We start from the raw sequence: 27,980 nt of genomic DNA, 5'->3' as shown, positions 1-27,980 counted from the left end.
GAAATTCTGCCCCTGGTATGCCTTCTTTTCTCCTTCCCAGTTTGACTCTTTGGCACCTTACTTGTACAAATGAACCATCTCAAAACTCAGCCGTGCCTTTACTCTAGCTAGACTGGACGTGTTGGCCTCTGCCGTACTTGAGGGCAGATTTCAAAAGATTCCAATCGAAAAGCGACTCTGCCCCCGTGGAAATGGCAACTTGGGAAACAGTGGCTCATGTCCTCTTGTCATGCTTCCTCTATAAGGATTTGAGATCCGAATTTATCACACCACTCCTGCTTACTATCCCAGGCCGCCCACCTGCGGCCACGTTCTTTTATCAGATCTGATAACGACAAAAGTTGCTAGATTCATCGAGGGTGCAATGAGACTAAGAGACAATATCTGAACGATAATCACAGATATATGTTTGTTTTTTTTATCCATTGTTGTTTTTATTTGTATATTGCGTGTCTGTTGTTGCTATGGCTGTTGGCTATGTGAATAAAGCTTCTATCTATCTATCTATCTGTCTATCATGTTGATAGCTGGTGCTGCTCTTTGTTCCTCTTTCTGAATGATCCAGCAGATTCTCTGGTGGGATGCCAGAGCAGTGCCATTGATTCGCCTTGCCTGCAATGCTCTGTTCACCTGGGCATGTGGGGACTGAATTCATTCCACAACTGCCAGCAGCAATCTGACTCTCACCTTTTCAGTATGGACACACCTCCTGGTAAGCATCCAGGGGAAAAATATTTTGAGGGTTGTTTAAAAAAAAAACACACCAGCCAATTACTGCAGTGCTTTTGCATTTGGCAGGTGATATAAGAGATCATTTCCCTGCCTTTCTGTCCTCCCCCCCCCCTCAGCTTGTTTAATTGCATGGGTGTTTATTTTGGAGGTGGGGGGGGGTCATGATTAGCAGGTAATGATTAATCCAGAGAGCCAGAAATTAGGAGGAAAAGTGTGGGCTAGCTCCTGGAAGTGAGCTCACATGCGTTATTATCTAGTCAGGCCTGATATAAATAGTGCCTGCAGGACCAGGAAGGAATGGCACATGATGGAAACTCTCAATGAACGAGCAGAGAATGTGAAGTGGTCTCTTTAAAGCTCTGCAACGATCAGATGATTCCAAGGACCGTGTTACTGCACTCCACAGCTCGTATTTCAACATATGAGGAGGAGTGCCAAAGTTAAGAAGAAGAAAAAGGGGGGAAGTTAAGTGACAATTGCAGAGAAAATTGTAAAGCTACTATACTACCCTTCTTCTGTTGCCTTGCTCCAGAAGCACCAAGCAAGAAGGAGCCAAAATGAGCAAGAAAATGAAGAGGAGTTTCAAGGAAAAATTTGCCCTGAAGAACAGCTTGGTGAAGGAAGGCCTCTCAGAATTCCTGGGGACGTTCATTCTTATAGTAAGTGTGAGCAGCTTCCTCCCTCCCTCCCTTCCTCCCTCTTTTCCTTCCTAACAGGGTTGACCCAAAGCAGAGCAACTGGTGAGTGATATCTTCTGCCGCAGCGGTTCAGCAAGGAAGGTTGAGGTGTGCTGCGCACTCAGCTGTTGTGCTGCCTTTTAAAATATAGCAGTCCCGGATTTAGGGGTGAGGGGCAAATCCAAGTCTGTTTTCATTTAAAGGCAAACTTACCAAATTAGCAATTTCCAAAGCTGTGCAGAGCCAAATGCGGCCATCCTTCTCCAAATTTTGCATTTCTCCAGCCCAAGTGATGCGTACAAAAATGTATCTACTAGGGTAGTGTGCAAATAAATGCATGCATTAGTGAAAATGACGTACGAAAGGACATCGTATTAGAGAAAATTGCTTTGCAAAAATATTATTGCTTGACTTTATTTGGCAAGTTAAATATATCACTTGATTGTAATAAAACCTCTAAGCCATTTACAAGAAATGTTATGTATTGTATTAGGTATAAAATGCTGAAGATGTGGAAATGTGGAGAAACTGAATTTAGGACTGGAAAAATAATAAACTGAGAGAAAGTGAAATTCTCAGATTTGCTCCCCAGTTTATTCATCCCCAGTGCTTGCTGGCTAAACTGGTGTTGGGCGGGCTGTGCAAAGGATGGCTGGGTGCATGCTCTTTTTCACATAATGCACCAGCTGTCCTTTCTATGCCCAGCACATTACGACTATTTCTATGGTGCCCTCCGTGTACCTGGTGCTATAGAAAAGTGCAAGAGGACAGCTCCCTGCCCCAAGAGTCTTACAATCCAAAATTCAACACGGGGAAAGACAACAATGGATGGGAAGGGAAGTGCAGGCAGGAACGCATCACTAACACAGCCCAGTCTTCCTTCAACCCAGTGGCCTCCTGATGTTTTGGACTTCAACTTCCACCAGCCCCAGCTAGCATTCAGACCATCTGGAGGGCGTCGGGTTGGAGAAGGCTGACTTAATCCAAAACATGTTGGGTATTTGGGTTTCAGTTAACAACTATAGCTATGGCAACGTGCTAAATAATACAAATGCTATTTGTCCTTGCAACAACCCAGGGCCTGTGTGTTTAGAGTGGTTTGAAACCGTAGCTCACACTTCTTTCCAGCCATAGTTAGAACTTCCATTTTACAGACTGAGAAACTGAGCCTGTGAGACAATAAGGTGCCTGAGGGCAGTGGCAGATTTAGAGTTTTCAAATCTCAGCTACGCCCTGTGCGACACCCAAATTCTGCACACACCCTGGCTCTCACCTTCTGTTCCAAGTCATTGTGGCAGCACCCCCCGAGGCACCCTCTCGGCTCGGCACCCAGTGTGGGCGAAGCAGTCATTCTCCCCTAAATCTGCCCCTGCTGAGGGCTTCCAAATTGGAAGTAAGCACAGGTCTTTGCAAGTTTGTGCTGGCCTGGCACATTTTGGTGCCGGAGGTGAGGAATTAGTACTGTGAATTACCATGGGGTGCAATCCACAAGAGTGTTCTCCCAGTCCCTGCAAGCCCCATTGAAATGAATGGAAGCTGCAGAATACATTGAAAGAGACAATGCCTTCTTATCGATAATTTTATTGCTTTATCTTTTTTGTAAACCACTTTGAGGGTTGTTGGTTTTTTTTACAAGCTTTTATGGTAAATTGCACTACGTAATCGGAGTCACTTTCAGAACACACCGTGCATGCTGTTTTAGTGTTTATCTAACAAGTCCCCCCATATTCTGATCACACAATTTGCTGTGTTTCATTTTATTTAGTGATGAACCAGGAATGAACAGCTGGAATAAAAATAGATCTCAAATAAGGCGGATCTTTGATATAAGATAAAATGACGGGGCATCTGGTGATTTTCATGGGATAAGTAACAGAAAATACGTTGTTCAGGGGCGTATAAACACTTTTTAAAAGTTTCTGGTGGTACCAGCACAAGATGCCCCAAAGAGTGTTGCCACTTTGAAGTCAAAGAACAGAACTTTTATTTATTTTTATTTTTTTATGAAGAATTTATTGGCATTTTTCATAACAAAACATACACCCAATCCCACACCCACAAATACAAATATTGCCAGGATTCTTCTTCTTGTTTACATACGTAAAGAAAAAAAATTTCTATTTCCGAATCTTGACAGTTGACTTCCCCTGCCTTTTCACCTTCGGTTTTAAATCCATAATCTTCTTTTTTTTACCAACTTTTCTCTAAAAATTAACTTCAGTTAGAAATAAAACAATCATCTTAATCATCTTACTTTTTTATAAATCTTAAGAAAATATTCTCAAGAAATCTATACTAACTTCTTCTGTCCTTTATCTTGCTGCTAATAACATAAAACCTCAAATATCTCCTTACTTATTCAAAATAAACTTAAAACTAACAACCTTCGCCCTCCGATTTCAGAATACCATAACAAACCATTTAAAGAACAGAACTTTTAAGTCCAGAATGCATTCTGCTCTATCCAAACTCTTGATTGGAACATTGTGGAATGCAGATTCCCTGGATCTATTCAAAATACCATCCCCCTGCCAACTGGAACCTGGGTTACTCCCCCAACTGGAAACTAAATTCCAACTGGGCTAGAGAATTCATCTCTATCCCTATAAAAGCAAACACAAATTGGACGCTTGCATACTTATAATTCTTTTCAAAGTCCAGGTGCTGGCTCTCAGCTTGGGCCCATGTTGTCTGTCCTTAGCATCCTAGCAGATCCTAGTGTCCCTATTTTCCAGGGACGTCCTAGAGATCTACAGAAGCCGTCTCGGTTTCTGATTTGATCCCAGAATGTCCTGCTTTTCCTTAAGACGTCCTTATTTTCATTGCAGAAATGTTGGAGGGTATGGAGTTACCTGACCCCTAAGCAGTGCTGTCAAGTATCCCGTTTCCCCCGGGAATCTCCCTTATTTCAAGCAGTTTCCTGCTGCTATCCCTTATTTTTTATATCCCTTTAATTTCCCGTTTTTTCAAAGGAAGCAGCTCCTCTCCCTCCGCCTGCTGGCCAGGGACTGGGAAGACCTCGCCTCCTTGCAGCCTCAAAGCAAGCGGGAGCCATTTCCCGCATTTACAGGAGTCGTAGCCCACGGGCAGCGTTTCCAAAATACAGTAAGCCTACTGCGCGCATTCACACCAGTGCCGTCCACTTTTGCTTCTGGCTCCGCCCATCACTGCCATGTGACTGTCCCCGGGGTAGGTGAGGCTGCTGATCCCTTATTTTCAAATCCGAAACTTGACAGCTATGCCCCTAAGCCATCTGAGCAGCCCTGTATAGGGAAGTTTTTACATAACATTTCTATATGTTAAAGCTGCGCTTTATATATGTTATATATGTTACAAACCTCCCAGAGTGGCAACCCAGTCAGATGGGTGGGGTATAAATAGTAAAATGATCACTATGGAATGGGACGTCCCTATTTTCATCAGAGAAATGTTGGAGGGCATGTCCTAGGAGCAATCAGGGTTTTTTCTACATTATTCCAGCTGGTTTCCAGAACAAATGACCTGCAATGACACGCAACATCAAACAGACACCAGAAGACAACAAACTGCACAGACAAAGGCCAAAGGTTAGGAAAGCAGTGGGGGGGGGGAGCCTTTGTTAGCACAGCTAGTGGACATTTCTTTGCCTATGCAGGGAGGGGACATCACAAAGTGTCCGTGGCTGATACAGGGCTAAAGGAGGGTAAACTGAATGCTGAAAGCAAGGGGTGGCAGGAGCCAGGATGGAGGTGGCTGATGCTTGGCCCGGATAGCGGGAGAACAGAAGTAATCATAGGGAAGAAGACTAGTCTGGCATGGCTTTGCTGCCCACAATTTGCAGCTTGCCAGCCCCTGTGATCCTCTAATGTGGGGTAGCCAGCAATCTAGGTAGCAGCTGCCTGGAGCAGGAGAAACCTGGAGGGTCTCTGTGTCACAGATGGCAACCACCACCACCTCTGGAGGAAACACAATTCCTCTTCCCTTTGCATACAACAAATGCTGGGAGGTCCTCTTCTCCTATCTGAACATGCCTGAGAATCAGAATTTTCAGCACAGGTCCTTCTCCAGGTCCTTCCCATGATGGCTGCTTCTTGGGGGTCCTATGCCATGGACTGGCTGGATGCAGAGGAATGGTAGGGAACCCTCAAGGGAACCCCCAGGGGAAGAAGGCTCAGAGCCAGGGGATTGGTGGTGGGACAACGATGAGTGGTCAGAGGGAGAAGACTGGGAGGAGAAGGTGTCAGAAGTTGAAGAGGTAACAGGGTTCAATGAGCAGGAAGAGACTGGGGCAGAGAGCCGTTCTGACTCAAAAACAGAAACAGAGGCTGGAGAGGAAGGGGGCCAAGAGTAGGTCAGGCAGGCTGCTGAAGAAGCCAGGAAGTCTTCCCCTCCTGCTGTGACCAGCTCCCGTCCCACCTTGTCTCCCAGAACACAAAAAGAAATGAAGAGGGTAGAGCAAAGAAAGATGATATGGAGGAGCCTCAGGTTGCTGGGGAAGGACCTGGGAGAGAGTCTTGGAGAGCGGTGGGAAGTCGGGGACCTTCAGTCCTCACAACTTGGGGCAAGACCTACTGGGAAGAGTTGCTGTGATCACTAGGCCTGTCCTGTTTTTGGTTTCTTTGAATAAAGAGTTAACTGACACTGGGTGTTTTATTACTGACCTGCTCCTGATTCTAGCTCCTGACATTGTATAAAGGGGGGCCTGACTGGTGGTGCTTTTTATTGCACTGCAATCTGACGAGTTAGTACAGTCGTACCTCTAGTTACGTACTTAATTGGTTCTGGGTCGCTGTACGTAACCCGAAACGTACGTAACCCGAAAAGCACGCTCTGCACATGCGAGAAGTGTGCAGACCGCTTCTGTGCATGCTTAGACTGCGCAGACCGCTTCTGTGCATGCACAGACCGTGCACGGGGCAGGTTACACTTCTGGGTTACAGGAGTTCGTAACCCGAAAAGTACACAACCCGAAGCGTACGTAACCCGAGGTACGGCTGTATTCTGATTGACTTCCTTTGATTCCTCAAATTATTGCAACTCATTTTGGGAACTTTATTTGAAATGGAAAAGGAAGCTACAGGTATTTGAAATGAATCAAGGCGGGGGTGGGAGAGAGGAGAGAAAACAAGTGTTTGCCAAGGCAGAAATACAGGACCCGGCGGCAGCAGCACTGTGGCAGGCCAAGGAGAAGGACATCCCTCGGATCTGGTTGGCTGGACCCAGAGGCAGCACCAACCAAGGGAGGGACAGCACCCTTTGCTCTCCCTTTTCTGTTCAGGCTCCCCAGTCCTGGTCAGAGCAGATCGCTCTTGCCCAAACGCCTGCCTTTGTTTCGTCTCTGGCGTGCCAGCAACAGGCAGCTCCACAATTGCCCAGTTTCATTCCCCGAGGGGTCCAGTCAAGATGAAGCCAGGAATTGTAGCTGCAGAACAATGGCGGCTTGCATTGCAGATGTGTTGGCTGAGAGCTGCTGGAAAGGGGGGCTACCACTTTCCGGCACTTGGAGAGGCTGGAGATAAGGCAGGAGAAGAGGTGAGGGTGGCACGTTTTCCAGGGAAGCACATCCAGACCAAAATAAGCACCCTGACAGTCCCCCGGAGGCCAGAAAATGCAATCTGTGTGAGCGCCTGCCTGGAGGTTAACCAGGAAGAACAGCCCTGGACAATGACATGATCAAGCATCCTCCTTAGTGTGATTTATTTTATAAAGGAACAAAAAAAACCATGTCATAGCTGGGAAAGATCTCTAGCGGCTAGCAATGGGTGTGGCTCTAAAGTTCCTGGTACTTTCCCCCCATAAACGTCGTAACAAGCTGTCCAGTGTTTCCATTTTACCCAGCAGACGTAGAGCACAATGGCTGAAGGCAGACAATCGTTTTAATTCAGAGAGCTGAAAGTGGTACAGCCTTCACCAACCTGGTGCCCTCCTTCTGTTTCTGCCTATCAGTCCCATCTGGGGCTGATGGGAGTTGTAGTCCAAAACATCTGGAGGGCACCAAGTTGGTGAAGGCTCCTGCTGTTGGCGAAGGCTCCCATTTCGTACTCTCAGCCGTACTCTCAGCTGAGGGACATTCTCTACTTCCCAGAATGTTGAGAAGTTCCTGCAATGCCTGAGTTTGGCTTCCTTTGGAGGCAATCTAGAGCAAATGGCTAGGGGCACTTTTGAAATACTCACTTTAATTACAAATGTGCAAGCAGAGCATAAGTGGAGGCCCACGGGAGGCACGCCTGAAAAACAGCAGATCTGTGAACCCAGATCAGATCCTCAGCCAGATCACAGCCTTCTCTCCCTCTCTTCTTTCCCAGACACTTTCCCTCTCTCCCTCAGACAACCCAAACTGCTGTTTTCTTCTTCACACTCACCTAGCTTATATCAGCCACCCTCCTCTTAGCAGGGGAGGCCAGCTGTCGCCTACTCCAGTATCCTGTGACTCATTACTATTAGGCCACCTCTGAATTTTTGGGTGCCAGTAGAATAATAGAATTATACAACTGTAGAGTTGGAAGGGACCCCAAGGGTCATTCTAGTCCAGCCGCCTGCAAAGCAAGAATCTTTTGCCCAACATGGGACTTGAACCCATGACCCTGAGATTAAGAGTCTCATGCTCTACCAACTGAGCTATCCTTTCTTTTCTTTTTTTAATAAGAATTTATTAGGTTTTCACAATAAAAATACACAAAAAACAAATACAGACACTACATAAACTACACAAAATAGACACAAACAAAACAATTATTTACCTCATCTTCTTTATAATCCTAAACTTGGGACTTCCTCACATCCTCTCTTCTGCGTTCATTTCTAATCTTCTTTAGTAACTTTGTAACATTATAGAATCTACTTTCTTACTTCTAATCTTAATTTAACAATCATATTCATAATATCTTAAATTTTAAATCCTATTCTTATCTGATAAAACCTCAAGTTCCACATCTTAACTTCTTTTACCTCTCTTCACTTAACTTTGTTATGCTGTAACCTATACTTTTCTGATTCCAATTTCAAATATATATAAAAAAACAACACATCTTAACAAATACCTATATATTTCCATTCTCATAAACCGTTTTCCCTGTGGTGTCGGAGTTCGTAGTCAGCCTTCCTAATATCCCCATTAATTCCTACTTTATCCTACGCCCCTCCTCACTAACTTCACCCTTCTCATTACCTGAGCTATCCTTTCAACGTACAGTACCAGAGAGCTTGCGGGTTGGGTTGGTTTCCCAGCTACTCTTGCCAAGTGCTTTTGTCATTTGGTGAGCATGTGAGATGGGGTGGTTGAAGAAACCATGGTTAAGGAAGGGTGCTGGATCCACACATAACACCAGACCACAGTTGAAACATGCTTGGAGGCAGCATGCTCCTGAATACCAGTTGCCAGAGGCTGCCAGAGGGGAGAGTGTTCTTGTGTTCAGGTCCTGCTTGCAGGTGTCCCACAGTCATCTGGGAAGCTACTGTGAGAACAGGATACAGTGGTATCTTGGGTTACAGACGCTTCAGGTTACAGACTCCGCTAACCCAGAAATAGTACCTCGGGTTAAGAACTTTGCTTCAGGATGAGAACAGAAATCGTGTGGCGGCAGCAGGAGGCCCCGTTAGCTAAAGTGGTACCTCAGGTTAAGAACAGTTTCAGGTTAACAACGGACCTCCAGAATGAATTAAGTTCTTAACCCAAGGTACCAGTGTACTGGACTAGATGAGCCACTGGCCTGATCTAACAGGGTCTTCTTATGTTCTTTAGTAAAAACCAAAGTTTGTAAGCCAAGAGCAAATCATGGCTTTAGATCACAGTTTGTTACCAGTAAACAAACCATAGTTAAGCTGCTGAGCAGGGTTCAAACAGATGAACAATTAAGAAACCATAGTTTAATAAACCCTGATTTGGCACCTGTGAATCAGGCCTATTTCTCTCCCAGCCCAATTTACCTCACTTGATCGTTGTGATGGTAAATGGCAGGTAACCACTTCCACCTTTTTTCGTAGGAAGGATGAGACTTTAATCTGGGATATAATGCCAAGACAATATATAACAAAGTTTCCTTGCTGTTCTGATTGTGGGATTAATGGACACCATAGTGCAAAGTGGTCATTTTCCAACTCCTTGTAATATTTGTCTGTCTATAAAAAAAGGGTTTTAGCACCGAGGCACAAACCATCAGAACTCATCCACATGAGAAAATACAGCCAGTTCCTTTTCTATTTACTATTTTAACACTTCTATTCCTGCTTAATTTTTTTACATGTAAAAACTTTCTTTCTTTCTTTTTACAAAAATAAAGTCATAATGTTTTGAGTGTACGGGTTTTATTTTCCTTGTGCAATTAGAACCAGATCTTTATGAGTTTTAAAAGCTTTAAAATGTATAGAGCTTTAAAATGTATAGAGTTTGGCTATCGCCTTATGAAACATACATTTTGTGATTGAGCAATAATCTCACATTCTGCCATTTGAATGGAAGCGGTCTTTGAAAAAGCAATCTTGGTATGGCTTACATCCACAGTTTTTGAGTACTTAAATGACCATCTTTAATTCCAAGCTGCTTTTTTAATATATAAATTAAACTTGGGCCTGAAACCAAATGAAGGGAAATCCATTTGAACCTGAAAGGGTATTGATTGTGTTCCTTGGAGACCTATGGAATAATGGATCTGGCCCATTTTATTACTGCAGGTTTGATCACCTTCTAATATGCAGCAGAGAAACGATAAATATATAACTAATTATCAAGGAAGAGCCACTTAGTTGTCCAGCTAATTCAGTACTTTACCAGAGAGTTATGTGTCATCTGCACCAAGAGAAATGGGTCAAATCTCACCACGTATCAGTCATTGTTAATGTCCACACGGCCAGCTGAAGGCCGTGCTCCCCAGCTCCGACAATGTCGCAGAGGGTATTTCTCAGATTGCTCTCTTGCTAGGCTGCAGATGGATGGCAGTTTTTGAAAGAGCTGAAGGTGAAAAGAGAGCACAGTTGTTCCCTATGGTGTGTACACAGTCATCCCACCATAATTTGGACAGCACGTTTACTCATTCAGGCATTTCTGCAATGCTGAATCAATTGTGTCTATTATTATTATTATTATTATTCATTTTTATTCATCTTTATATCTCAGCATTCCTCCAAGGAGCTCAAGGTGGCATATATTGTTCACTTCCTCCCCATTGTATCCTCACAACCACCCTGCAAGGTAGATTAGGCTAAGAGGCTGCGACTGGCCCAAGTTCACACCCAGTGAGTTTCATGGCTGAGCAGAGATTGAACCCCCATCTCCCAGGTCCTAATCCAGCACTCTCACCGTTGCACCACACTGGCTCTCCCTAGGTGGTTCACAATTTAAAATAAGCAAAATACAAGTGCAATGATCAGCCGACTCATCAGTTGCAGAGGCTCTAGCTCTGGATTCCTTGCATTGAGCAGGGGGCTGAATAAAATATTGGGGTGGCCCTCCAGATGTTGTATAGCTCCCATCATTTCTGGCCAGGGTGGTAGGAGCATCCTTGACCGATGGCCATGCCAGAAGGGGCTGATGGAAGCTGGAGTCCAATAACATTCATAGAATAGGGTTGCCATGTTTTAAAAGGTGAAAATCCATAGAACAGGGCTGCCATACATCTGGATTTTCCCAGACGTTATAGCAATTTCCACCCAGACGCTGCTAGCAAGGGCAGAATACCAGCAATGTCTGGGAAATTCTGGACATATGACAACCGTACCATAAAACCATAGAATTGTAGAGGGTCACTTGGGCAAACCCTTCTATGGTGAGATATACTGTATCTCTTTTTAATTTATATTATTTCAAAATTTGCATCTATACACATGCAAATGTATGCAAATCGTTGTCCTGTTCTTGCAATGCTTACTTACTTTGCCAAACATTTATTAGGCATTACAAATATAGGCCATCACAAAACATCCATATAATTTTTAAATATATATATACAAATAAACAGCCATGTAAAAATACATAATAACGAGGATTTTCATTTTTTGCAATGCACTCTACTAAGTGGCTTACAAGCCCAACTCTGTGATTCTATGATCTCTGGTTAAATAGCTTTTGAATATTTCTGTGGTTCTCGAAAAAAAAACTACCACACCTGTTAGACCAAAATTGATAATGGGAAAAAATAAATGTACACCATGGGCCTTTCCTTGTCATAAGATAATTTATCCAGGACTCTAAATCATCCTTAGCTTATTCATTAATCCAGCCCCAAATGCATTTCTTAAGAAAGGATGAGAAGGTGACTTTATTTATTATCACACATTTCTGCCTCAGTTTCTAGTCAGCTTCGCTAACCTCAAACATCCTATGAGAAAGGCCGATCCCAACTGTAGGGTAGCTGTCTCTCTAAACCCCATTTAACGAAGTGAGAACCGAGGCCAAAGGAATTACCAGCCTGGCCAAGGCCACCCAGGGAGGCCCTGTTCTTCCGAAAGCTGAGGGCCCAGACCTCTTAGAAAAAAACCCTATTTATACTGGAAGTCATATTTATGTATCTTGGAAGCACTAATACATACTTCCTGAAAGCAACTGAAAGAAAAAGACACCGATCTTTAATCTCCTGTATGAGTGGGCTGCCGATGAAACATGGCTACTTCCTAGGGGATAAGGGAGCCGCTCACTCCTCAGAGGGAGAACTGTTTTCCTCCATTTGAGGTTGTCCTTCCAGACAAAAACAAGGATCTGGTGTCTTGTGAGGCAAGGGCTTTTTGGCAGAGGCGGCCCAGGCGGCCATCCTCACACTCTGCCAAGCTAAGCTTTCGGTTAATAGCTACCATCTTTCTTATTTATTGCTGGGCAGAAAGTCAAATGGCAAGGATAATGAGAACTGGGAAGTGAGGGCTAAAAGGTGCCGATTTGCCTGCCATAGCTCCTGTCAAGCATAGTGAAGGCCCGGGAGGACCAAGGCCCAGGCAGCCCCAGAAACCTTGGAGAGCCACATTTGCCAATCTGTTGCCCTTCAGTTGTTTTGAACTGCAGTGTCCCTGCAGGATGGGGCTTATGGGAGTTGTAGTCCATAACATTTAGAGGGGACCAGATTGACAAAAGCTGTTTTATAGGTGTCAGGGAGAACCACCACAGTGTTCTGTCATATCCTGGTTGGTTTCTCTATTGTCCTCCCCCCCTGTGACAGGCTGGCCATCTGCTGGTGTAGCCCAGGGGTCCCCAAACTAGGGCCAGGCTGGGGGCCGGATGCAGCCCAATCGCCCAATTTTATGTCATTTTCACCATGCATTTTATACACAGTTTTGTATGCATCCATTTTTGTCAGAGATCTAAACTGCAAAATTCTGAGAAGTGTAAATTTCAAAGGATATCTGTGTTGTGATTTGTGTTTTGTTTGGGGAAGTGTAAATTTGGTAGGTGAAACAAACTAAATCCCTCCCTGCCATCCCCAATAGCAGCCCCATTCCCACCCCTCTGGACTCAACATTTGCCACAAAAAGAAGCTCTGCTATTGTTTTAAGGAGGGGGGGATAGTCTGAGTCACTGCTTGTAAGGAGGGAAAGGAAATGTCAAATTCACCTTTGTTTTCACAACATTTAAGGAAGTGAAATGCGGCCCAGTTTTACAGAGAGTTCCATGTTATAGGGCTGCTCTGAACTGGGCAGAAGTTTGAACGTGAGAAGGGACATTTTTATAGTGGAGTCCATTAATAATACCCTGAATGTGGGTCGTGAGGAGACCCCAAAGAGGAATGGGTTCCACTGACATCTAATAAAACAGACTAAATTCTCATGAAATGTTTAGTGTCAGGGTGGGGCTGGGGGAAGATAAATTATCAGAGAAACCAAATGGTTTATAGAGGATCTCTCATTTTAAACTGTATTTTTCTCGGTTGACCTTGGCATCAGGATTTCCTGGCCTCTCCACTTCCCCTTTCATTTCCCAAGGAAGCTTTTAAGCTGGCTAAAAGGGTCAGGTTTCACTTTTATTTGCTTCATATAGCTTTTTCTAAGGCCTGACAATAGATGAAAGAATTTGAGGTAGATTAAAATGCAGTCTTTTGACCAATCAAATGACTAAAGCTGAAATATATTTGCATACCACCAAAACCTAAATATAGGTGACTTTTTAAGATGCTGGAACCAGAATCTACCCAAAAAACCCTGTGTCCTCCTTGCTCTGCAGACTCACCAATTAAAATATGCCAGTTAATCAAATAATGCTTAAGTTAAAGTTTGCATTTGCAAATAATGAGCAGCCCTTTCCAAAAATTCTCCACCCTGTCAAGAGGAGCAAGGTGTTCACAAATACATCAAGGGCCCCGCAGTGGGCAAATTGCTTCAACTAACGGACTTCATTATTTGTTTTAATGGACAAAGGATGTATGCAATATGCACAACATGCCTTTGATGGGAAAACAAGTTTTAAAAAACAGATCCATGAAAAAGTACTGTACACTTGGAGGTGATGTGCCCATTTTTTAGCATCTGGGTAAGAGGATGAAATTCTGGCTGCCCGGCCTTCCAAAAGCAGTGCTGCAGATTGCAACCAGCATGCTTTTCTCTCTCTCTCTGGCTGGATCTACACTGACCTATTTAATGCTAATGGAACGATATTAGATATATCATTATAAAACGTCACAGGGCCTTTGTTGTTGGCGTTCAGTCGTGTCCGACTCTTCGTGACCCCATGGACCAGAGCACGCCAGGCACGCCTATCCTTCACTGCCTCTCGCAGTTTGGCCAAACTCATGTTAGTAGCTTCGAGAACACTGTCCAACCATCTCATCCTCTGTCGTCCCCTTCTCCTTGTGCCCTCCATCTTTCCCAACATCAGGGTCTTTTCCAGGGAGTTTTCTCTTCTCATGAGGTGGCCAAAGTACTGGAGCCTCAACTTCAGGATCTGCCCTTCCAGTGAGCACTCAGGGCTGATTTCTTTAAGAATGGATAGGTTTGATCTTCTTGCAGTCCATGGGACTCTCAAGAGTCTCCTCCAGCACCATAATTCAAAAGCATCAATTCTTCGGCGATCAGCCTTCTTGATGGTCCAGCTCTCACAGGGCCTACTTGTAAATTAAAAGCACTTCTTACCTGTTTTAGTCCTCAAAACACTGTTTGCCTACTGCTGGTTCCTAATTGCTCTGCAGCACCCTCTGGTGTCACATTTTAATAATGTTTTATGAACGTTCAAAGTACAGTAGAATGTAACGTGTTCAACTACATTATGAAAACCATTCCTTAACCCTTCCTTAACATTATAAACCATGAGTGTACACCCACCCTCTCTCTGTTTCCCTCTCTCTCCCAAACTGCAGGCCTTGGGATGTGGCGCGGTTGCGCAGTCTGTCCTTAGCAGAGGTGAAATGGGAGGAGCACCAATGGTATCCATGGGCTTCGCCACGGCTGTCACTATCGGCATCTATGTTGCCGGAGGCGTTTCTGGTAAGCTGACATTTTCACCGTGTGTTGCTAAAGAAGTTGGAAGAGAGCTGGTGGGATGGAGTGGTGGCTAAGAATCTAGGCTACGGATCAGGAGGTTCACAGCTTGCATCTTATCTCTGCCGTAAGAAAACTCAGTGGCCTCAGCCAAAGCCCCCCTTCTCCGCTCACCCCCCCTTTTTGTAATAAAGAGAGTGGGATAATAATCCTGATTTACCTTACAGAATTGTTGCGAGGTCTGTTTCAGAGCTTCTGTAGGTAACAGTGAATAAAGCACTTTGAACACTTGAAAATGTTATATGTACAAATCTTGTGGCTATTTTCATAGTGTCTGCAACAGTGAAAATATTTAGTAAGGCTGCACTGTGTAATCAATTAACTGGCTACACCAATCCATTGAAAATGAGTGGATTGATTTAAATTAAAGACAGCAAGCAAGTGTTGCCCCCTGGGAACAAAAAAAACAAAACAAAAAAAACCACCTGTTGCATAAGAAATAAATGCAGGAATAATACCAAAAAAGGCATCCACATTATAATGGGTGACTCACTGGAAAATAATCTGCAATATGATGCTGTAGGGTTGGATGTGGAAACCATCCAGGGGGAATTCACAAAAAGAACCCTATCCATGGGTGGGTGAGGGAGGAAGAAGTGCTTTTGTTGGTCCTGGTTGAACCTACAGTTGGAGTTATCAAAGGAGAAGTAATTCAGAAGAGAGCTGGTGGTAAACTGTGTTGCAAGGAAGGAAAGAAAGAAAGAGAGTTGTGGATTTAAAAGGTAATCCAAAATGTTCAGAAACAGCCATTGTTTCAAACAGAAACAATCTGTAAGAAATTGTATTTGCAAAATTCAGGGGGCTTCTGTTTTGATGGCATTTTTTATGGCTTTTGTACTAAATATTTGCAACTTAGATGTTTCCTTTCCAAATCCATGCATCACCATTTTTTCATGCACACATGCACAGATTGTATGGTGGTCTCCATATTTCCCTACTCCTAATTAAATGTTGACACATTCCCCATACCTGTATACCCTGAACAAGAGTATTTGGTGCAAAGCTGCAACACTTCAGTTGATTAGTCAACTTATCACACATTGATTGGCTAAAAATGTGCCCCCTAATTAATTGGGGAGCAAATTTTTAAAACACTGTTTTAATGCAAGTATTTACTGTATAATAACCATACACGGCAAATACCAATATTGGAATAGTCGTTTTCTCCTGGGTGCCTCTTCTAAGATAATGACTGGGACAACAAATTTGCACATCATTTAACAACAAAGGAAGCATCACAGAAGTCTTATCAAGAAGAGCCACAGTGTAAGCCATAATTTCTAACGTACCACAAATGAAAACTGCTACCTAATGACACCTGCTTGTCAAAGTGGCATTTTTTTTCAAAATATTTGCCTCATCTGTTTTCTGGCTGCTTTGCAAAGGTCACATGCAAATAATGGGCCAGGGTGAGGTTCATGGACTCATTAGACTGGGAGAGAGCCAAATCCTATTAAGGCCCAAGAAGGCAGAGATAAGTGGGACTCAGCTGGAGGACCAGACAAGGCTCACTTGGCCAGCCACAAGGTGCCAGCATGTTGGTCTGTTATCTGAGGAAAGATGAAGCTCAGGTGTTGCTTCCAAAACTTTCATTTCTTGTCAGTTGACATGAAAACCCAAACTGACTTTGCCTGTCACCCTAGTGATTGTGGGTGCTTGGAATAGGAGGGTGCCGGGGGAGTGCGAGACAACACTGTATAAAGCCAGCTTCCGCTTGGCCCTGTTCTTTTTTGCCTGTGGCCCTGCCCACCATTGGCACGTGGCCCCTCCCTCATTTCCCCCAGACCTCACATACCAGTCAATCATTTCACATCAGTGCTGCTCAATGGCTGAATCCATAGCAGGAGACACAATCACTCTTTTGACAGGAGCGGTCAGTGACGGACAAGGCCTCATGAAAAAGTAAATGAATTCTTTACTCCAAACCTTACCATGCGCTGCCCATATTTGCAATTGCTGAAAGAGAAGAAAATTGTTCATTCAGATTAAAAGAAAACCAAAAGGCAAGGAAATTTGAAAAGCCCACCTCTTCAGCACATAGAACCAGCAGACATCAATCCGTAGATGAAGAATGTGAAAGAAGAAATAATCCAAAGTTCAGAATTAACTCCCCCATGGCTCGTCGCAGGTCACACCATTTTGGAGACATTACAATGCTGGCCTTTATCCAACTTTTGTTATCTGTGTTTGCTGCTCATGATACATCAGAGGTGCTCTGGGTGCCTGAGATAACACCCTGACCCCCCAGTGCAAGCAAACAGAGGAATCACGTAGAGGGGGCCCCTTCATCCCAGCTCCCCTTTGACAGGCAAAGGTCACTGTTATCAGAAACATTTCATTAAAGTCAGGGGCCGTATACCACCTCACTTACAGTTGCTTTGCATGTACCTATTTATCTGAGACATTTCTAGCCTGCTCGTCATAAAATCCAATCCTGGAGCAGGATATCATGTAAAAAATATAACGGCCAGTGCTTTTTTCTGGAGGTACTCAAGGGTACACATTCCCATCACCTCCCCCCCCCCCAATGCTAAAAATTTGGCACCTACTGCAACAACTTCATGGTGAGTACTGGCACCATTTTTTCCTAGGGGGTATCATTTATTAAAAAGCACTGTTAATGCCTAGAATGTAATAAGACCAAATTTTAAATAAAACATAACAGAACCTCAAAAGAGCAGTAGCACCAGCAAACGAACCATTTCAACAGATTTTTAGCTGGGGCAATCAAAATAAGATCCACTATTTGACTATTGATTCAAAACCCTAAAATGCATTTTATATAACTAACTTTTTGTTTCTATTCTTTGTATATCGTATTGTTGTTTTATTGCTATGGCCGATGGCAATGACGCAGATAAAGATTCATTCATTCATTAAGTTCAACAAGGGCGCAGCCCTCCTCCAGCAGTGCCAATTTAGCCAAAGGCAGGTAGGAAGATAAATTTGCTTCTAACTTGTGCTGACAAGCCATGCAGAGTTGGCGCCAGTCGAACCCGAGACTAAAGGGGAAGGGCCTTCTGCAATCCGGGTGCCAGCATGGCCTCAAAGCAAGAGCTCAGCAGATGTGGCACAGTTAAATGGGTGTTCCCCATGCCCAAAGCCATCACCATGTCTGGGCAGGTGCTCAGGGCAACCCATCAAATGCCTCGGTTCTAAGCTGTCTATGGCTTTCTGTGTCACAACAATCACCAAGCCCTGGGCTTGTAATGGAACCAGCAGAAGGATCACCCACCCAGCCACCCAAAATGAAGCTGGTACTGATAGGCTGTACTATTTCACCAAACCTCTAGTTGTAGTAGGGGTGTAGTGATTAGAGTGTCAGGATAGGACATGAAACTACTGGGTGACCTTGGGCCAGTCACTCTCCCTCTCAGTCTGACCTACCTCACAGGGTTGTTGTGAGGATGAAACAAAGATAGGAAGAACCATGTATGCCCCCTTGAGCTTCTTGGGGGGGGGGAGGTGGGACATAAATACAATGAGTAAGTAAGAAATAAATCTACTGAAGGGAAATATCTGATTCATAAAAACTTGTATATAAAAATTATTCCCAACCCTTGTTCTTCTCCCTACCTTCCTTCTTTCAGGTGGTCACATAAACCCAGCCGTTACCTTTGCCATGTGCCTGTCTGGGAAGGTGAAATGGATTAAATTCCCTGTTTACGTCATAGCACAGTTTCTTGGCGCATTTGTTGGAGCAGCTTTTGTCTATTGGATCAACTACGGTGAGTGGAAGAGACCTGTCTCCTCATCCTCAGGAAACTTCCCAACAAAGCCCAAAGTTACACTTAGGTTGAAACCTCTTGGCAAACACTCAAAAGTTGAAATTTCTTGTAGGAATCTCATGTCATTTCAAGGTAGCTTCTGAACCCTCCCCTCCAAAAAAAAAAAAAAAAAAAAAAAGTTCCTGCCATTTGATGTGTTTTGAGGTGCCCAAACTGAAATGAAAAGGCTACTAGACAATGGAAAATAGTGTTGTGAGTGGGTCAGTCTGTATGGTGCCTGAGTCCCTTCCAATTCCTGAAGTCCTCGTAGATCCAGCAAGGGTTAAAATTTAATGGAGAATTCCATTGTTGAACTAGTCAGGCAAGTTTCTTTGTGAGTTAATAACCCTAGTGGTCTGTACTAGTGGGCAAATGGGGGTCTTTGCCCCTCGTCACTTGGCTGGTGTGTGAGCTGAGAGCAGACTGCAGGCAGAAGCTGGGCATCAAAGCCATGCTTGACTTCTGCTGGAATCAGAGGCAAGAAGCAAGACCTTTCAGGGTGTTAATGCTGTGAGGTTGTATATATGTGTTAATAAGCCATATATCTTAAAGACACCACAGTCTCCACTGTCCCTCATTCTAAGGAAACCGAACCCTGGGTAAGTTCATGGAACCCCTGGAATCTCACACCACTCAGAGATTGAGGTGGCATGCAACAATACTTTTTAAGGGATTTTGCCCAGAAATAAGGTTTAGCTATCAAATATGAAAGCTGGTATCCACCCACTTTGCAGGGATAATCATCAGAGGCAACTCAGTTGTGCCATTAGAAAACAAACAGAAGTAAGAGTAGGGGGTATCATTTATTAATTAATATTCTTCTTATTAGAATGCTAATCATGCTTCATCAGACTTGATGGTGAGCTAAACAACATACATACACGTGTACAAAGTGGAGGGAGGTAAAGAAAAGCATGTTTCTGAGAAATACGGGAGGGAGAGGGCAGACCCTCCAAGTATCCCTATTTTCCAGGGACGTCCTGGATTTAGAGAAGCCTTCCCGGTTTCTGATTTGATCCTGGAATGTCCCACTTTTCCTTGGATGTCCCTATTTTCATTGGAGAAATGTTGGAGGATATGGCATTATCCAGCCCCCAACCTGTCTGAAGGCAATCCTGTACTGTATAGGGAAGTTTTTTTAAGTGTTAAATGTATTGTGTTTTTATATATGTTGGAAACTACCCAGAGTGGCTGGGGCAACCCAGTCAGATGTGTGGGGTATATATAGTAAAATTATCATTATGGAATGAGATGTCCCTATTTTCATCGGAGAAATGTTGGAGGGTATGAGAGGGCTGTCCAAGTTTGCAGACTGGGGTTTGCTTCCACTGAAGCCATTTTCTCCAGAATTAACTTCACTCGTTGTTCACTCTCATTTGTTTTATTCCCAGAAAATCTATAAAAGTATGTGAGGTCTTCCTGCCTTTCTTCAGACGTGACAGATTAATTACTTAATTAGTTAGTTAATTTTTGCCTCCACTTGTCCCATGTGGACTAGCAACAAACTCCTCTTTTCAGAGGATCTGTTTCTTTAATTAGAAGGCTCCTTCTTGCCCCTTTATTTTAAAGAGACTTTTGCCCCTGCTTGTCTCCTGTCCTCTGCCATGGCCAACATTCCTGGGTTGACCCTTAGTCAGAGTCAGCCCCTGTTCCCTGCTGCGGATGGCGGAAGGCTTTAATTCTAGGTCTCCTCTTTGCAGTCATAAAAAAATAATAATTCTGATCATTATTTATAATAAACAAAAACATTAAAAACGCTCAGCAATTGCTCTGGCTGCAAAGAGGAAATGAGTAATTAAATCTCCCCTCCCCTGCAAGGAGAGAACAGTGGTTAGTTCAGGAATGTGCCCCACCTGAAAGGTTTTAAGGGGGTGTGTGTGTGTGTGTGTGTACCAAGCAGACTTTTTAATTTCGCTTCACGCTAGTTGCAAGAAAGCAGTGCCTCAAGAGCACAAAGGGGCCTGCAGTTCCCTTCTATGAGGTGCTCTGAAATATGCTGTTTAAATGCTTAATTAACCATCATTTCCCCTTAGATTTATTGATGTTCTACACTGGGGGAAAGTTCACCGTCACAGGAGTAAATAAAACGGCACATATTTTTGCAACTTACCCAGAGGAGTATCTGTCCCTGGCAAACGGATTTTCAGATCAGGTAATTTCACCCATTTGGTAAACCTGTCTCCTGTGCAGCTCAGTTGGGCATCTGGCAGGCAGGATTAAGGGAGCTGGAGTGACTGAGCTGAGGGCTCCGCTATTAGGTGCTTTCATGTGTTTCTTTATTTAAAAAACTGATATACCACTTGATTGTAAAACAAGAAGTAAAATATTAAGATTCTCTGTAAAAAAAAAAAAAAAACCCACACAGTTAAAAGCAAGTACCGTATACAAAAGCATTAAACAGACGAATTGAAATCTACAGTGGCTAAAGAGAGATAAAACACATGTAACCTCTACCTGTCTGGAGAGACTTGCCTAAACAAAAACATTTTATGCAGGCGCCAAAAATCGTAAAGTTAAGCACCTGCCTGGCGTCAATAGGCAGAGAGTTCCGAAGTGCAGGCTCTGCCACACTAAATGATGAACTATGTACCTGTGTGAAATGGGTATGATGTGGCACCTGTAACAGTGCCAGTTCTGCAGGCTGAAGCAGTTGAGCGTGATTCCCTACTGCTATTACACACCTGAGCCACTGGGAAGGCATGGGGTGGAAGCAGGACTTTAGGGCTGGAATAACATTCCCGTTGCCCAGGAACCAGCTGTGCCAAATTCCAGGGCAATTTTATTTTTCCAGCCCTGCAAAATGGATTTAGAAGCTGGTCAGCACAAAGTGGAGTAAGAGAGCAATGGTGTTAGGGTCTGCCCACGAAAGAGCTTTCCTTTGGGCGAACTGTAGTGTAAAACTGGATACGAGGGAGCTGGAATCTTCACCACCTTTGGGGGCTCCGAGTCTCTGTAGGACCTCCCCACACCCCAAATCTTGGTCCAGGGATTTTCCGACCTTGTGTACTGGAGACTGGGCACAGGGGAAGTCCTCTATGAAGGGCTCATTGGGGGCCAGCTCTACTCATGCAACCTTTCTACCACCATTGGGGGGGGGGCTGAAGCCACTGATGCTGTGCTGAAATTTTCTTCTACATTCTTGTCAAACATTTCACATCAGTTAGTAAGAAATTTTATTCAAAAATTATAGCGTGTGGGCATTTTGTTCTTACTTTACTTTTGTGGTAGTTGAGGATCCTCTCTTCAATTCTGCAAATCATATCTCTGGTGGTCTGCAGCCTCCCCGGATGCCTGTACTTCCTGATGACCCCACAATGTCCTCAGCTGGCCTTTCCTATATGCATAGGCAGCTGGCGAGGCTGCCTATAGTGCCCCTGGCAGCTTGTTCACTGTGGGGGCTTTTTAAAGGGAAGTGTTTTAAAAGTTTTGTGGGAGCGGCTGAACACTCCCTCAGTAATAAAAATTACTTCTTCCTGGCAGGGCCAGCCCACCCATGAGGCCAAGTAAAGTAACTGCCTCAGGCGGTAGGATCCACTGAGACAATGGTTCCAGGCGTAAATCTTCATTCAGGGTCCAGCCAATCTGTGAAGCGACTGCTTCAGGTGGCAGGATCCACAGGGGCAGCAGGTCCCAATGTCAATATTCCCCCCCTGCCGCCCCCTTGGTCCTGTAGCAGATCTTCGCTCACCCCTTCTTCCCTGGCCAGGGTGGGGGAGGCACCCTTTTCTGGTACCCAAATGTCCTACCTCCTGGTCTGAATCCACCTGCTTTTCACTGTCCAGGTGATGTCGACAGCCATCCTTCTCCTGGGTGTTTTCGCCGTCTTTGACCCGGGCAACCTTCCTGTGCCGAAGGGGCTGGAGCCCATTGCCATAGGCCTGGTCATCATACTGCTGACGTCCTCCATGGCCAGGAACAGTGGCTGTGCCATGAACCCTGCCAGGGACCTGTCCCCACGCCTCTTCACCTACCTTGCCGGATGGGGGCCTGAAGTCTTCACGTAAGTCCGCTCGCCTTGGCAGAAGGATAAACTGCATTTGCGGAACCATTTCCCATCATATTATTACCGTAGGAAATTATATTTACATAATTCTGTCTCGCAACGCCACAACTCACGGACATGCAAAGCAGCTGAATCCTGGAAGGTTCAAGGCGGAGTAAAGGAAGTCCTTCTTCATGCAGCGCAGAGTTAATCTGTGGAACTCACTTCCCCAGGACGCAGTGAGGGCTTTAAAAGAGGATTAGACAAATTAATGGAGGAAGTGGCTATAAAGGGCCATGAGCCACGATGGCTTTGCTCATAGGTGTGGTCTGTGGGGAGGGTTGATGTTTTCCTCATATCTGGCCAGCAAGCTTCCCACGGTCATCTGGTCAACCAGTGTGACCACAGGATACTGGCCTGATCCAGCAGGTTGTCTTATGTTCTTATCATTGTTTTCACGTGAATTATCTTGCTGTAATCCTTAGATGGCACTGTGGTCTAAACCACTGAGCCTAGGGCTTGCCGATCAGAAGGTTGGCGGTTTGAATCCCCGTGACGGGGTAAGCTCCCGTTGCTCAGTCCCAGCTCCTGCCAACATTGCAGCTCAAAAGCACATCAGAGTGCAAGTAGATAAATAGGTACCACTCCAGCAGGAAGGTAAATGGCGTTTCCATGTGCTGCTCTGGTTTCTCCAGAAGTGGCTTAGTCATGCTGGCCACATGACCCAGAAAAACTGTCTGCGGACAAACGCCGGCTCTCTTGGCCAGTAAAGCGAGATTAGCGCCGCAACCCCAGAGTCGTTCGCGACTGGACTTAAATGTCGGGTGTCCTTTACCTTTTTAATCCTTAGAGCAATCCTGTAAATCGGCATTATTACCCTCACTCGGAGGGAGAGTGACTTGTTTAAAGTCACTTCATGAGATCCGTGTTTGTGGCAGGCGTGAGATTCCAACTCATAGCTCAGTCTCTTAGCCGCTACTCTGCAGTAGCTCCTCACCCTGCCAACAAAAGCAGAGATGGGCCCCACAGATATCAGTATATGGATATCTATCTATATCTCTGCCCCACTCTGCCCCATAGATATCAGTATATGGATATCTATCTATCTGAAGCTGTCTTATAATGGCCCAGTTTTAATGTCACATTAAACCATAATGTAAAACAAACTTCTCAAGAGAGTCTGCCTTGTCTTTTGAATTAAGAAAAGATCAACACCGTGAAAGATCCCTGTAACGAGATGAGCGTATGTAGATATATAGTAATACTTAAATAGCAAAGTAGAATAGCTCAAAAACACTAAAAAAAAGTTGTAAACTAATCCAAAGAAAAATAATAATTTAACAAGCTTAACAAATGACTCCGAATACTAAAAATAACTACCAAAACAACCTTGACGAGTTGCCGGCTGAAAATCTCGTTTCACTGTTATGAGCTATCAGTTTCCTCAGAAGGGGAAAAAAAGAAGAAATTATATTTTGTGTAACTCAAGACAGCTTAGTAGCTGTTAAATATAGGGGGAGGATAAGAAACTTCAAACAAACTTCAAACTCTGGCTTGTTCTGTCCGTGGTGCAGCAGCAGAGGTTGCAGTGGGGGCCCCTCCCCAGGAACTTCCATGTTAAAATGCAGTTGTATTTTACGTGGCTGTGGCGTTTCCCTAACCTGCTACTTTTTACCTGAAGAGACTGAGTTCTGAACCTGGGGCAGGGGTTTAGTGCTCTAAACACTAAGCTGAAACTCTTTCACCTGGCTGTGGAAGCAGGAGCGGTTCTAAAAAAAGCTCACTCAAACAAGAGGGTGTTCCCTTCCATCCCCTGAGTGCCATGGCTCAGAAAAGACAGAGGAAGGTGGAAGAGAACATGACTCTGCCTTCCCCTCCATCGTGTTGCAAGGGTGACCTCTAGTGGACACACATAAGCAACTCTTTCTAATCGGAGCAGAGGAAACAGTAAGTTGTTCTTGGGAGACTCTAATAAGAACACTGTATGAGCTTCTTTCTGTCGTTCCTGCAGCCTCCAGTGTGGCTGGCATCAATGCTAGATTTAGGGAAGTGTGGGTGGTTCCCTCCGCCCCGGGTGCTGAGCCAAGGGTGTGCAAAACTGTCATAATTAGCAACTGTGCTGTGGCTTAAACCACAGAGCCTAGGGCTTGCCGATCAGAAGGTCGGCGGTTCGAATCCCTGCCACGGGGTGAGCTCCCGTTGCTCCGTCCCAGCTCCTGCCCACCTAGCAGTTCGGAAGCACGTCAAAGCGCAAGTAGATAAATAGGGACCGCTCCGGCGGGAAGGTAAACGGCGTTTCCGTGCGCTGCTCTGGTTCGCCAGAAGCGGCTTTGTCATGCTGGCCACATGACCCGGAAGCTGTCTGCGGACAAACGCCGGCTCCCTTGGCCTATAGAGCGAGATGAGCGCCACAACCCCAGAGTCGGAAACGACTGGACCTGATGGTCAGGGGTCCCTTTACCTTTACCTTTACCAAAAGGAATTATTGTGAAAATAATAACTATTGGGGGTGGGTGGGGGTGGTGTAGATTTTGTCCTCACTCCAGGCACAATATTACCCAACGCACCCCCCCACCCCACCCCCAGCATCATTGCACTATGACGAGATTTCTGTTCCATTTCAAAATGAGGATAAACTTCCAATTCAAGAGGGTTTTTCTGCAGGCTGCCAGGCCTGGTCCTTAAAATGTCAGAAGTTGCACATGAAAGAGGTCCCCACCCCTCCTGCTCTAATCAGCAATAGTAGCCTGCAAACAGAACAGGGAACAGAGTGCCCCTCAAAACAAGCTCTGCCTGTTGCCAAACCAGCCCCCACGTGGCTGCACCCAAAGCGTGACAGACAGTAGCATTTCCTGGCTCTGCTCCTTTGCCTTTAACACCCTAGCAAGGAGAAATGAGGGCAGAGGCAGCTTTTCCCACAGATAGGAAGCTTTTAACTAAAAGCACAGTGGCCCATTCAGAGCTTCAGTGCCACATTGCCTCACCACACTGGAGAGGCAGGCCATAGTGGAAGTGGAGAGCCACCACAAATCAGGTCTATGAAAACGTAGGCACCGAAAACACTGGAATGCTAATCTCTCTTTCTCTCTCCCTCTCCCAGGGCTGGCAACCACTGGTGGTGGGTCCCTATCGTTGGCCCGATGGTTGGGGCAGCTATCGGGGCTGCTGTCTACATGCTCTTCATTGAACTTCACCACGCCCCTCCGCAGCCACCCCAGCGCAGCGCAGAACATGAGAAATATGCCCTCACAAACATGGAGGAAGAGAAGCAGCTCCACACTCACATTTAAAAATGGACAATGGACATGCCCCCCCCCCCCAGAGCAGCCCTTGTCAGGTGGGCCACATGGAAAAAAGAGGGTCTTGCGAATTGGGCCAGGCAGCCGAACCTCCCTCTCCTTTGCATTGCAAGACAGGTGGAAAGGGAATGGCCTGGGGACGGATGTTTGCCATCCTCTTTGCGCAGCTGAGGTCCAGTCCCCACCCCCACCCATGAATCTAAAAGGGGGACCAGTCACCTGACCTGCTAGTGCAACCTATGCAATTTAAATAATGTAGCCTAATTAACCACTAATGAGTGAGGTTCATGTCAACAAGCTGCAGACAGAGGCTGCTAATTGTTCTGTGGTGCCACTAGCAGAGACTTATTACTGCCAAAAGCATCTGTTGAAAAAGGCTATATTTTACAGGGTTGAGGTTTTTTTTTTAAAAAAAAAGAAAATATACCCTTGAATGAGATAACCCCTGGCTGTGTTTTAAAGGCATTAACAGCACAGCTATCAAACAGCAATTAACTTAGATGGTTTTCATGGAAGATTAGACCAATGATGGCAGATAAGTATAACAATGCTTATGAGGCTGATGGGGGAACTCCGTGTTCAGGGGCAGTCTACCTCTACATAACTGAATGCTGGGAACAAACAATAGGAAAGACTCATTCCCTTCCTGCCATATTTGCCAGTTTCCCCTGAGACTCCTGGCTGGCTTCTGGATCCTATTTCCCCTGATATAATGCATTTTTGCATTTTGCAGATTGTTTTCACTAATATATGCTTTCTTATACAGTACACTTTCTCAAAATATATGGAAAATATCTTTTCTAACTTTTGTGATGCAATCCTTCAACCAAAAGAGTAACACACACACACACACACACACACACACACACACTATGTGTATAAAAATGCAAATATGTGAAAATATACCAAGTGCATTATATTGGGGAAAATAAATTTTTTTAATTAGGCAAATTGGATGCAAAAAATGTGTATTTTAGAAGAAATGCACACTAAATTCCTGACAATCTTTGTGGGGAAATATAAATATATATATGGATGTGGAAAACTGAATACTGGAAAACCAAATTTAAAATTGTCAGTCTCTAACTTTTTGGGACACCGAAGGTTTTCTCCAGGCACTTCCAAGTGCTCAGATTTACTTCCCGTGCGAGATATCTTAATCTTAATGGGATCTTCATCACTAGTTAAAACTTTGCTGTTCCTATGACTTCTGTTCATCAGTATCCATCCACGAAATACACTTTTCTGATTTTATGCACCCTCCACCTTTTGGGGCAAATGTCTGGAGGGAAAATAACATTTCACAAATGTACTGCTCTCATTCCACCCACCTCTTCCACCTGTAACAGTTTAATCAAGCAATTCAACAGTTTAGGAACGAAGTGGGCATATGGTTGTTTGGCTCAAAGGCCAAAGCAGCAACTCCAATGCAGGGGTGACCCCCCCATGGCCCTCCAGATGTTGCTAGACTCCCAACTCCCATCAGCCTCAGCCCAAAGCATGGCTAATGTTCAAGAGTGATGGGAGCTGTAGTCCGACAACATCAGGGAAAGATGGCTGCACTTTAGCCATCTCTGCACAAAAGAGTGGGAGGAACACATGGGACAGGGCACCCTGTGCACAGAGGACTTTTAAACATGCTGTGCAGTGATGCAAGAGACAGGAGACAGGCAGGTCTGACCCACAGGGCCCAATCCACCTGGACACTCTTCCTTCCTACACAAGTTCCACTAACACCTACAATAACAACTTCCCAGCAGACTGTGCCCCATGTTAATTAACGTTAAATGTGGGGAGGAGTCCATCAGCAAACAACACCAACAGAACCTCTGCGTCTTTCAGTAATGCTAAATTTGTCAGGGAAGTTCTGCAATGTGCCATAGAATCATAGAGTTGGAAGAGACCACAAGGGCCATCCAGTCCAACCCCCTGCCAAGCAGGAAACACCATCAAAGCATTCCTGACAGATGGCTGTCAAGCCTCTGCTTAAAGACCTCCAAAGAAGGAGACTCCACCACATTCCTTGGCAGCAAATTCCATATTTTGGCAACCATATTTTCTCCTACTCACTCTTGCCTCTTTTCCCTGGCATGTC

General features: G+C 44.8%; 1 protein-coding gene across 1 annotated transcript; it reads left to right on the top strand.

Moving 5' to 3' along the window:
• The first annotated feature begins 847 nt into the window (after positions 1-847).
• Positions 848-26,291, top strand: AQP9 (aquaporin 9). Its single transcript, XM_033167458.1, has 6 exons — positions 848-1,391; positions 14,657-14,783; positions 18,428-18,565; positions 20,638-20,756; positions 22,387-22,604; positions 25,687-26,291. Exons 1-6 carry the CDS (start codon positions 1,290-1,292, stop codon positions 25,874-25,876), a joined length of 894 nt encoding a protein of 297 aa, XP_033023349.1. The 5' UTR covers positions 848-1,289; the 3' UTR covers positions 25,877-26,291.
• The last annotated feature ends 1,689 nt before the right edge of the window (positions 26,292-27,980 follow it).

This window comes from Lacerta agilis, chromosome 13 (genome assembly GCF_009819535.1).
Source record: "Lacerta agilis isolate rLacAgi1 chromosome 13, rLacAgi1.pri, whole genome shotgun sequence".
Lineage (NCBI taxonomy): Eukaryota > Metazoa > Chordata > Lepidosauria > Squamata > Lacertidae > Lacerta > Lacerta agilis.
This window is presented reverse-complemented; position numbering and strand designations above follow the sequence as displayed.

What these genes read in the sequence shown, in the direction of transcription:
- AQP9 (XM_033167458.1), top strand. Translation starts at nt 1,290, where the DNA reads ATGAGCAAGAAAATGAAGAGGAGTTTCAAGGAAAAATTTGCCCTGAAG. An exon ending in TGTTGCCGGAGGCGTTTCTG is followed by an intron (nt 14,784 to 18,427) that starts GTAAGCTGACAT and finishes TCCTTCTTTCAG; the next exon opens with GTGGTCACATAAACCCAGCC. An exon ending in TGGGGGCCTGAAGTCTTCAC is followed by an intron (nt 22,605 to 25,686) that starts GTAAGTCCGCTC and finishes TCCCTCTCCCAG; the next exon opens with GGCTGGCAACCACTGGTGGT.